The sequence below is a fragment of the Manacus candei genome, unplaced genomic scaffold (genome assembly GCF_025592945.1).
Source record: "Manacus candei isolate 608988 ecotype Guabito, Panama unplaced genomic scaffold, ASM2559294v1 h1tg000046l, whole genome shotgun sequence".
NCBI lineage: Eukaryota > Metazoa > Chordata > Aves > Passeriformes > Pipridae > Manacus > Manacus candei.
The window spans coordinates 1800705-1813146 of NW_026138094.1; the positions used below are offsets into that span (position 1 = coordinate 1800705).

The 12442-nt window shown below is 36.7% G+C and overlaps 1 protein-coding gene across 2 annotated transcripts in view; it reads left to right on the plus strand.

Moving 5' to 3' along the window:
* Positions 1-12442, plus strand: part of LRRC49 (leucine rich repeat containing 49) — a 41472-nt gene that overhangs the window by 19225 nt on the left and 9805 nt on the right. For both annotated transcript variants that reach the window (XM_051796429.1, XM_051796428.1), the window contains exons 9-10: positions 2191-2338; positions 8654-8737. In XM_051796429.1, the coding sequence (XP_051652389.1) occupies positions 2191-2338; positions 8654-8737 (232 nt within the window). The remainder of the gene's footprint in view (positions 1-2190; positions 2339-8653; positions 8738-12442) is intronic.

The window sequence follows — 12442 nt, forward strand, 5'->3', positions numbered from 1 at the left end:
CCATACCTTTTTTTCTCAGCAGAATGAAAATTTATAAATAGGTTGTTAAATGCTTGAACAAAAGCAGTGCAAGGGGAATGAAAGGTTGGCTGTGGTAACACCTGTTTGCATCGGTAGTTTGGTGGTTAGAAATATGAAAAAATCCAAGTTTTCCTCTTTGACTGAATGTTTTTTGAACATGCAGTTCCCCCTCAGGTGTTTTATGAGACTGTAGTGAGTATGTTGCCTTCCTTCTCTATTTCAGAGCTTTTCTCCTTTATGGAACATGCTTTTAAAAAGCAGAGGATAAGTGTTCCTGTGTCTTGTGTGTAAGTGTGTGTCACTGCTGGAGGTTGAGCTAACAACACTCCAGAATGCTCTGCTGTTTAGTAATTGCCACGTTCTCATGTGAGGCAGGAGAAGTGGGTTTGCATCCCCTCTGGCAGGGGGAGAATTGGATGCAGGACTCTGAGCATGAACACAAGATTGTAAAACTGATCTATTCTGAAAAGATTTCCAGGAAACACTTTTTGAGAATTTAACCCAAATTCACACTTTGTTTCTGTGTTGCTGAAACTACCGTTGTAGCAAAAACATTTTATCTAAGAGGAAAGAAGGACAGGAAGGAGAGTTGGTTGCCATAGTTTGGTGGGACTCCTGCAGGAGAAGGCCTTTTGGAAAGGGAAATCTGTAAGTCATATGTAATGGCAGAAGTACAGTTTGGTTAAATGTTTAGTGGGAAGTACTTGGAATAAATATATTTAATGCTTTTAAATATATTTAAATTTTTAAATAATTTTGAAGACCAGAAATTTTCACGTTTGTCAGGCAAAATCTCTTCTTGTTCAATGGAAATTCGGTTGGTTTATTCTAACATGTTTAGAAGTTTGCTAAATTCTGTGTTATTTGGGAAGAATATCTTTCATCTTCAGGACATGTTGAGTATGTATTTTAAGTAACATGTCAGCCTAATCTTCCAAAAATGTGGTTCCAGGAGTTGTTTTCTGGAGAGGAAACTGAATCTCAAAAAGAAGCAGAAAATGATAATCAAACTTGTCACTTTAACCACATGTACAGAACACCCAATTCTTCAGATGTGCTCAGCACCCTCACTGCCTTCAGCACAATCTGGACATAGTTAATTTTCTGTTGGTTTTTAGGTTGTTCTCATACCCTGAGCACAAAGGCAGAGTATCTTCCTCTTTATTCTGTCATTTTTTTGCTGTGTTCACTGGGGGTATCATGCAGAAACTCCTTGCCTGCTGATAATTGCATGATAAAAGCAATTGCCACTTTATTCAGTGACAGTCTGCAGTGTGAACCTCTTCACTGTGGATGATTTTGGATCCCCGAGTTCAGGGTGTACTTAAGGTTTGACTTGGCTTAAGGCAGACTTGACTTTTGGAGGCCAAAGTACACAAGACTGGGAGCACAGTTGTACATTCATACATTGAAATCAACTTCTTAAAAGGTGTTGGAGAGTCTTATTTATTGCCACAACTGTGCAGCCTCTTTTAAATCCAGTTAAATAGTTCTCTGTCGTTTGAAAATACTGTTCCTCTGAGCTGCTTTCTTTTCACATTCCATCATCAGTGAAAGGAGCATGACACAGGCTATACATTTCTAAATGTAAAATTTCTAAATTTTACACAGGCCAGTTTTGTACTGGCAGGTAATAAAGCCCAGTGTTGTCTAAGAAGCCCAGTTGGTGTTGTTTGTAGACTGAACTCAGAACAATATCCTGATTTGTTTTGAAGATAATATACTTTTGTAGTTGTTTTACTTCCAGTATTAATCATGTTGCAAACACCAAGGATCATTCTGTGGTGTTTGTGGTTGGCTTTTCTCCTTGTATTTTCCATGTTTTTCGTGCTGCCTTGGATGGCAAATACACCTTGTATTATTTTTTTTGGAATATGAGTTGATATGTATCGTATTTTAGAGGGGGGTTTGATGAAACTGTGCTTCCATAGTTAACAAGTTCTCCTTATTCTGCATCTCTTTATTTATATATGAAGAGATAAACAAGTTTAACAGCAGCAGTTGTTGGTATTTCAGAATACTTATAATTGGATTTATCATACACAGTATTGATGGGTGGGGGTTTTTCAGTACCAGTAAATATTTGTTCTATCCTTAAGAAATAAAACCTTCCATCTCAAAATTCTTCTTACTCTATGACATTAAAACTTTAAACTTTTTTGGTTACAGTTTTGAGGATATTCTGTGCCTTGCTGATTCCTCATCTTTGTCAGATATCACCCTTGATGGCAATCCAATAGCTCAGGAGACATGGTACAAACACACTGTTCTCCATCATATGATGCAGCTCCGACAGCTAGATATGAAGAGAATCACAGTAAGAAATTTCTGTTTTCATCAAACTTAATAGATCCTTAAACTCAGAAGTAAAATTTAGGGTTTTCTGTGAATATATGTATATTGAGAATACTTTTTTTCCCCTTAATTTAGCATGGAATTGAATGGTGCATAGGCATTACAATATTTAAAACTTTAACCTTTTTTCTTCAGTATAACATAAGGGTGTGGGTTTTTTACTTCAACTTAATGTGTATTTTGAAGTGCTAAAACTTTTCAGCAGTAAATACTTGTGTGTTCAGTTGCCACGTGACGTGAGGGAGTCTGCAAAGTTTTTGGTTAGAACTTTCCTAACAGTCTTTACTGGTTTATTGTACAGGTGAGAAGGAGCAGCATATTCCTTCCAAAGGAATGCTCTGTTTGCCCTAAAATTGGTGTAACTGGTATCTTCTTTCATTAAGAGTTTCATTGGCTTCTTAAATCTGCCTCCCTGAGGAAACCTGGTGATCACACACTTTGTGTGTCTGTATTTCTCCTTTTCTTACCTGTCCTGCTCTCCCAACTCATTTGTGTTTCTGCTGCTCAAGTCCCAATAACCTTGATAAGGGAGAGAGGACTTGCAGACAACTAAGTCTCCTACACTCTGAAGGGCAATTACCAAGGGTCTTAAAATCACCTATTTTCCCTTTTAATAAAGGAATAACCTTGCTAATTCTTCTGTGTCTACTCAAAAGTGGTGTGTAAGCATGGCCTTACAAGAGAAATCTATCCAGCAGTAAGCAAGTGTTGCAGTGTTATCTTTTTTGACCACATAATTTATTTTAAATGCTCATTTGCTTTGTACAAAGGCTGTACTGCATTACAGCAGCTGTTGCTTTGCCATGTATCCTGTTGTCCTGCAACCAATCCACCACTAGTATAAAACAGAGCCAGTCAGAATGTAAAATAGGACATGTATGTGGAAAACATTAATTTTAAAAATGAAGTGCTTGGGACGTGAGAGGTTTTGCTCCCAGCGTTGAAAATACTTAATACTTGTTTGCTCACAGATATTCTGTGTGTTGGGATTTTTTATATTTGGTGAATTTATACTGACTTAATTCAATACTTGGTAATTAGTTTGCTTTTAAAGACATTATTTTGTCAGTATTATTTGAGCAACTTGATCACATAATGAAAATCTCTCTCCATCTTGCCCCCCTGCTCCGCCCTTCTCAAGAGGGGATGATCGTGGTAGAAATCTCAGTGATGGGAAAAACTGTTAGAAAGAGCTCAAACTCCTTTTTAGACTCCATGGGATCTGAATTGGGAAAAAGTTTTTAGAAAGGCACAGCCATGGGAAGAACTTAATCTGGGTTTGCACCTTGTTAAACATCAGAGAATGAACCACAAAGACAAAAAGCCATAGAAAACCAGGCTTCACCACTTCTGCTGCTCATAAACTTACTTGTAAAAATAATGTGCTTTGCATTCTTTATTTGCCTTCTGGTTTTGAGCCTTTTAACATTTTCCTCATATAGAGGGTGCTGTATATTTTCTCCAGTAAAAACTGTGTTACTCAGATAATTATATGACTTAAGACACTGGGATTTAAGGAAAAATAACAAGTATCCTGAGATGTGTGATAAAATTTGAGAGCTGACAATCTCAAATCCAGCTGTTCTGCCTCATAATGCAACATCCTGTGGCCACCACCTGTAAGGGTAGGTCTTACTTGGAGGGGGAATGAAAATACAGCATTGAGTATGTGCTTTTTCTCACTCAATTAGTGAACCTAAACTCTAATTATATTTGGATCTTTTCTTCATTAACCTGAAAAGTGCCCAGATCATTTTGAACTTAAGTGTTACTTTGTCTTGTAACAACCTGAGAGTTGAATGGTGGTGGTTTTTTTCTGACTAGGAATTCTTTGTTAACCTTTTCAGACTATTTTCTGCTCAAGAACTGAGTTTTATGCAATTTTTACTTCTGCTTTTAACTTTTACCTGCTGACTTCACTGGGACAGGAAAATTATTTCAAGAAAAAATAAAATCTTAAGGATATTTGCAAAACTTTACAAGAGATCTGGAAGTTTTATTCACATTGGGTTTCAAGAAGGCACATGCTCTCTGGTGCCAGACCTTTTCCATAGGATTCCCTGGAAAAAGGGAACCTTGGTGCAAAAGTCTGGTCCTAACTGTCTCTGCCTTAGGGAACTGTTCAGAAACATAGAGCTGCTATGAGAATCAAATACACTGCACTTGGAATAAAACATTTCTGCATTGTAATTGTTCTAATACTGCTTAAGTCAGGGCAGATTTGCCTTTATTCAAGGGATTGTGTGGTATTATGGCAACTCTTAAACCCTGACCCGTGAGGAAGCCACTGTTTTCTTGGGACATCTCATTGCTAAGCCATTTTTGAATGTGAGATTGAAGCTCTCAAACCACTGAGGCAGGAACCCAGTGGTGGTGGCATCAGTGCAGGTTACACACCTACACTGAGTTCCACTGTGAGCCCATAAAAACTTGTTCCTTGTCCATGCAAGAAGATGGTTTTCAGCTGAAAAACATGTCCACTTTTTCCATGGAAATATTTTGCTTTCTTGAGCTGTGGTAGATCAGTCCTAGAGACTGAGAGACTGGGGAGGAGGCTGAATTACCATGGCTGGACTGATTCCACAGTGTCACTTGTGTGTCTCTCAGCTGCACCTTCACCTCACCTTTGTTGCAGGGTGATGGGACTGGATGAAGGTTTTCATGGAATGGGCTTGTGAGGTTGAAGTGCCTTACAGTCAGGGCAGTAATTATTTACTTTGGTTAAAGCACTCTAATGGTTGTTTTTCTGGGCACTGAAGCTTTTTCAATGTGTTTTGCAGTTTGAACTCTTCCAAAAGGGGGCCTACCCAGTGGTGCTTTTAGTTTAGCTGTGACCAATCTGTTTTCCTCCACTCTTTGGTAAGAGTAAGCAAATATTGTCTGCAGACATGTAATAAAATATCAAAATATGAATGAAATGAGTACATAGTCCTTACTGAGGAGTTATTTAACAAGGAACAGTTGCTATTCATCACTTCAAATAGACTTCCTCAAAAGAATTTGATAAGTGTATATATATTTCTACATGTGTGTGTAAATATGATACACAGTGCATATTTCTTTAAAATGTGCTGTGGTTGCCAAATTGAAAGACAAACTGTGTCTCTTTAAAAGTAAAGTTTTGCTTCTTTTCATTGAGGTTTTATAGGTTTTGGATGTCTAAAGTAAGAGAGCTGTGTTTGGTTTTGATTATTTGCTTAGACATTTCATTGCTGATCAGGGAGTAGGTTCTACTGCTTTATCCAGAGTAGAATTCGTAACTGTATTCCATCACCACCATAAAGTGTTCTGGGTTTTTTAGGGAAGGTTCCCTTTTCTTTCTTTCCACTGGAAAATAAGATACTTCAGGAACTTCTACAATCATTATTCTGGATCATAATTCTTTCTCTTTAATCAGGTCTTGTGAAAATATACCAAATTAATGCTGAAAGTAAAAACAGAAGATGTAGCTCATTGTCGAATCATTCTTTAAGTGATATTTGACAATATGTTTTACCAATAATTTTCCATGGCTGTATTTCTACTGGAACTATTCTTACTTCATTCCTGTTTAAAATCAGCCTCTGTGGTGTACAAAACAAAGAGCAATTTGCCTTCTGCAAGTGTGAGCTGAATGTTGGGTATTTTAAATGTACTGCATTGGGTCTCTCCCTGCCTTGAAAGTGCAAATTATGTTCCAGGCCATTCTTCACATTCTCCGTGTGGTTTTGATTACCTAAAATAGTTTATATCAAGTAGACTGTAGCTGTTTCTAATCTACAGTACAATTGTGTGAATAATTACAAGGTAGGTGTCCTGTGGTGATCAAATGCTGCATTGCCTGTGTGCTGACCCAGCACCTTCTCCTCCTGTCACTTGTGTCATTTGTTGAAAAAGAACTTGTTTGCAGAGTATCAAAGCAGCAGTGAGGACGAATAGGTGCGTTCCACTGCGGTCCCTTTAGGATTCTCCCCAAATGTTGTGGATGTTCCCTCCTGGAAGAGCGGCAGGGATCGGGGTGTTGCGGTAGCGCCCCGGTAGCGGCAGAGGGCACTGTCGGCTCGTGGAATTCTGTGAGCTCGGGAATAACCCCCTGGAAAGGCATCCCCGCCTTGTCCAGCAAGGCTTGGTTTAGAGACAGAACAGCCATGGAGCGTAACAGCAGAGTAGTGAGGGGAAACAAGGAAAAAGGGAGATAAATAAATGCCAGGTCAAATTGAGAGATTTAATTAAAAAATTAAAAATTCCTGATACAAATCTGTCTTTCTAGAGAAAGATATCACTAATGTAGTTTGGTAGTGTCTATCCTTTATTTTAAGACTTTGTAGCAAACTCTACACTGGAATACATAATTGGAATGAACAGCTATCATGAGAACAATGTTTGCAGTTCTTGAAGTTTTGAATTCTTGAGGAACAGAGTATTTTGCATTATTACCGATTATTCATATTATATGCAATATATATGATATATTATTATATATAATGTTGTGTTTTATTATGCAATGATAATAATTATTAATATATGTGCCATGTTACCTGCATGGGGTTTGTGTCACGATTTTCACAGCTTGCCCCTGAACCTTCCCATTCAGGTGTTGAGTTTCATTATGTGGTATTTTGTTACATTGCCATCTAGAAGGCGTTTTGTACCACTGTGTGCTTTCATTTTATTATTTAGTTACTGGTGATCCTCCTTTAATGTGTGCTAGTGACCAGTTGATCCTTCTAACCTGGATTAATCTGTAATTCTGTGACACTACCTGCTTGGAAATACCCTGTTCAGGAATAACTGAAAATCCCAGTAGCCAAGGAGGCTGCCAACAGAACTTCACCATTAAGAGGGCTACAAGTTGCTTTCAGAATAAGAAAAAAAAAAAGTTACATTAAAAAAAAAAATAAAAATTAGGCTTTACAATTAGTGTTCCTGGGAAATTCTTGCATACATTTGGGTTAGAGAAGCTTGCTCTGGCCAAAGCCTCATGCCTTAATCTGCATTGAGGTACTCCTTGTTTAATACATGATACTAGGATAAAAAGTCATGGGGGAATGATTTGGAAATCTGTTGTTTAACCACTTTTCAGAGTGATGCTGAAATCTGTGGTATGTCAGTGGGTTTCAGGGGGACTGTACACAGATCAGGGTAGGTCTGTCACATGAGCCAAACTTCTTGTGCTTGGAAATTGTTTTATGCTAAGTGTGAGGTTCCTGTTTTGTTTCCCCTTCCAGTAAGCACTCACCCCTGTGCTTAGGGGTTCTTACAATCCTCTAAACATAGCATGTTTTATTTATGTAGAAATTTTGACATATCAATTTGTCTTCGTGGTTGATGATGCTTTCAGTTCATTTTTTGTTTGTTAATTTTGTTAACACATAACTTTTCCAGAAAATGCAAAGGTTAGGACAGGAGCTTTCTATTTTGAGGGAAATGAAAACACTTTTCATATGTTCTGGGAAGACACTTTAATAGAAATGCCCAAATGGCATGTGAAGTAAATCAAAATAAGTTAAAGTATGCTTCCCAAATATTTGTGTTGGAAGGAATCTACACTTTTTACTTCATAGTGAACATTTCTTTTGTTACTTGGAAATTATATGTTCTAAAAATACTGTGCTGTGAGAATGTTTAAACTTCTGTAAACAACAGGCATCCAACCTAATATGGGGGTATTGCAGTATCAAATTGCTGTACCAGGAAAATTAAGCAACTTCCATTGTTTAGGAATCAATGGCTTTCTTCTTGAGACTTCTACTTGATTAGGTAATAATATTGAGAAATAATGCTAATTATTTGTTCCTTTTCTTCTCAAGTTACCTTGATGATTGAGAGAAGGCAACCCCTGGAAATAGTTTATAATGATGCAAATTAGTCTTGGATTATGATTAAGCATAAATAGAACCCAGTTTTTTTGCTGCATGCCTTTTCTTGCAAAAAAAGTCCTACTGATTGCAAAATCTACTACAAAGATACCAAGATGCATTGCACTGTTATATTTAAAAATGTTCTTTTTCACTGTCATACTCACCATTTGCTTTCTACTTTTTCAAAGACCTTTACAAATATTACTTTTAACTTGGAGTAGTTATCTATTTATTCTGTATACCTTTATAGTTAATAATTTTATTGGTTTACTAATACTTAGAAACATTAAAATGATAAAAATTCTAAAACGGTATCGAAGTGAAAATTTACGTTTCAAATACCAACACAAAACCATATCAATGATTTATCAGTGATACTTTTCAGAACCTGATTAGTTCCTGCTTTTAGGAATTTGTTTTTTTGTTTTGACTTCCAGGAAGAAGAAAGACGTATGGCCTCTGTTGCAGCAAGGAAAGAGGAAGAAAGGAAGCGTGAAAGCCATAGACAGACCTTGCTTAAGGTATTTCCTATGGATGTTCTACAGATTACAGCAATAATTTGTCTTCTGACATTTTGTTGCTGAAGATCTTACATATCCCAATATGCCTCTGGTGTTTTTAAACTCTTTTTAGAGCTTGAACAGTGCACTGAAACTCTCTTCAGTCAAATAGGCAGGTCATACTTTAGCAAAAAAACCCCAGTTAAATACATGAGTGTGACACATGTAAATGGGGGGCAAACTTCATTTTCCTAAATGCAGAGTAAAGAACTTTTCCAGTGGTTTCAAATTCCTTGAGCTTGGTCTCCCAGTATCAGGTGAGAGCTCTGGCTGCAGCCAGGCAGGGTGTTCTGAAGTAGTTTTTCCTCCGTTCTTTCCCGTTGAAGTTGTTCCTTTGTGCAGAAGGAGTGAAGCTGCCATGAGAGCACAGCCAGACTCCAGCTGTTGTCTTTGTCAGGAGAACACTTCTCTTTATCTCCCAGCACAGCTGGCCTGGTTAGTGCTGACACAGGAGATGGAATATCCCGAGCAGGAGAGGCCGAGGTGCACTCCAGAATACTCTTTCTGGGGCTGCTGAATAATGAGCTGTGTTCCTAATAGGAGACCAAAGTTCAAGGATCTGAGAGCATCCACATTCCATTTGCTACATGAATATCACCATTTGTCTCCAAATCATTCTCCTCTGGAGGAGAAAAAAGTGCCTGAATTTTTTTGTCATCCAGTAATGGCTATACTGAAAACTCTTTCAGTTTGGCAGTCAAGCAAGCAAACAAAAATGTCCATGTATGCATATTAAGTTTCCTAGGTAAAATAATATTTCTGAAAGGGGATTAGACTGAAAGTAGTTGCAGGAGGCTATAAGAAGTTTAGCAAATGTATATAACTCTGAAAAATAAAAAGACACAAATAAAATGTATATTAAAAAATTATATAAGCATATTAAAAGTATTTTTAAATTATTTTTAAAATATAATAATAATATAAAGTATATTAAAACCACAAGTCTTAAAATATCCTCAAGAACCTAAACATATGAATTGGGGGAAAAAAAACGCTTCATGTCCAGTACCTAAGAATATATTTTGATTTCCTATATATTTGTATCCATATATATTTTCTGTTTAAAAAAAAAAACAACAACAAAACAATATTATAAAAAAGTCTTAGATACAGTTTTGGTTTTTTGAGGTGTTTTTTTAAGCAGTGTTGTGGTTTGGGAATTTTTGTGGGTTTGGAAATGTCTTTTTCTGTAAGATAGTGATGTATGTAAAGTCTCTTCAGGTTGGAAGTGTTGGTACCAGTTCTTAGTAGCACAAAGAAATGGGAAATTAGTAAATAATATTCACATGTGGCATTATTTGTGCTGTTGGAAATATAACTGTGTCCCTGACTAGAAAAAAAAAAAGTAGGTGTTTATTTGTAGTTCATGTTTTTAATTCTTGATGTCCCATTTCCTTATAGCAGGGGAATCATTTGCTCTGATGGCGAAGATTTCATGAGGCATTTTGCTAGTGGAAAATTCCCTTAGAAGAAAATACTATTGTTAATGTGTAATGCCATTATTACTTGATTTCAGCATTAAATTGCAGGTTTTTTAATTTAATAAAGGTATATTTCTCATCTTCAAATAGTTAAGTGGTGTAAAGGCCAAATACCAATCTTTTTTGTATGATTTGGTGATTTCATATATCTTTCCTTTGTAAAGGGATCCTTATGATTCAGGCTTTTTTCCTGTTCCACACATTTGCATTGAAGGAACAAATCTACTCACAGATACAATGTCCAGCACAAAAAGTCATGGACTACAAAATTTTCTTCAGAGTTCAATCTGAAGAAAATATTTCGAGAATTGTGTTCTGCAATTTTTGTTACAGTCACACTTCTCCAAACTTTCTTAAACTATATGAAGTGTAAATGAAATTCTAGGCCCTCATTCAGTAGCAAGCAATCACTGTTTTGCTGCATTGAAAACATTAATTTCATCAAAGTCATCTCTTTTTTTTTTTTCTCTTGTTGATACTTGTCTGCCCAAACAGCAGGGTTTCTTCATCTCTTTTTCCACACTGTTTTTTTATTGCTTCCAACCCACTCTTCTGGTAAAGTTTGAGATGTATCTGAAATGTGTAGAGAACGTAATTCCTTTCCAACAGAGGTTAAACTTAATACTTACTGGAACAAGAAAAAGTTATTGCTAGCAGGATCTTCACACCTCTAAAACGTGCTCTTTGTGAAATGTATTCTTGGAAGTTTTCAAAGCTCTGTAGGAATCCAGCAGCCCACAGCTGGGGGCACTAACCAAGAACTGTACAGTAATTAAGGTGGTGAGGAGACCCTCTGCCTCAAGAACAAACAGAATTTTCTAAAGGTGTTTGGAAAAAAAAAATGCTGCTTCTTTCAACTTGCCCCACTTTGTTACGTGGAGCCCAGTCATCACTGAAGTTGGAAATGTCCTCTAACAGGACAGTGTCAGAACTCTCTGGGCAAATGGAATGGGAAATAGAGTTGTGAGCTCTTTAAATGGAAAATCTTCCAAAAGTAGTAGTTTCCATGTACTTTCAGTTCAGTTCTAGACAATTATGGATGTGATTTTTGTCACTAAGGGCTAGAAGCTCCATCATCAGTCATTGAAATGAATTGTGCTGTTTGAGGATTGCAGCTACAGCAGGAGCTTGCTCTTTGGTTAATCTGTTATCTTCTGGTTTTCAAAGAAATAGTCATTTGTAGAGCTTTACACTTCATATTTCCAACACTGAGTAGTGTCAGGAACATTCTTGGTGAACTGCATTGCAGAAATGTCCAGAACTCACCCAGTGTGAAAGGAATTATGTAAAAATGTGATGGTAAGAGTCACATGTTACTTTTATAGATTAAAACCAGGACCATAGCGTCTGTAGGTCATGCTTAATGTATCAAAAGTGTTAATTTCAAATTGTAAAATTAGAGTTACCCTGGTCCCCTGCCATTCTCCATAGACATATCAAATAAATTATCTTTTTTTTCCCTATTTGATAAAAGGGACTATAATTTTGTGGTTAGTGTTGATATTTTTTTTGTGGATGTAAACTTAATTTATGCTAAGCTCCTGTATAATATTTTCCTCTCAGAAATTCGAAGTCACTATTCAAATTTGACTGAGATGAATACATCATCAGTGAGATGACTGACTCTGAGAATTACATCTAGTTCAGAAAAAACAAATCAAGCTTTCATTTGTGAGAGTTCAGCTTCCAATCCATGAGTTCTTACAAAGCACCTTGTTCTTATCCTTGTAAAGGTTTCTGAGTTAGCTGTAATAAATCATTCATTTCTATATGATGCAATAGAACACCTCCTGTTCTTTATATATAGGTGGTTATTTGACATGATTTGCATGATTGCACAAGAACAAATACTTAATAGAGTTTTAAAATACTGGTTTATTGACAAGAGCAGCCTAGAATACAAAAAATACCTAAAAAAACTATTACAGAATATTTGAACTTAGATCTGTTGTAGTCCTGTCCCTGTGTCGATCATGAAGGTAATTTTAATTTTCTGGTTTTATAAAATCTACCTTTCCCATTTTTCAGAAGATGATTTTTTTCAGAGTATGTTGCAATTCCTGTGAAGCCTTAAAGCAGCTGCATGGCTGTCTCAGCTGAAGTGTTGGGGGTGGGACAACAGTGTGCCCTGTTGTGTGGGAGGAGTGTTACAGGCAGCTCCAGACTGTCAAAATGAGACTTCTGT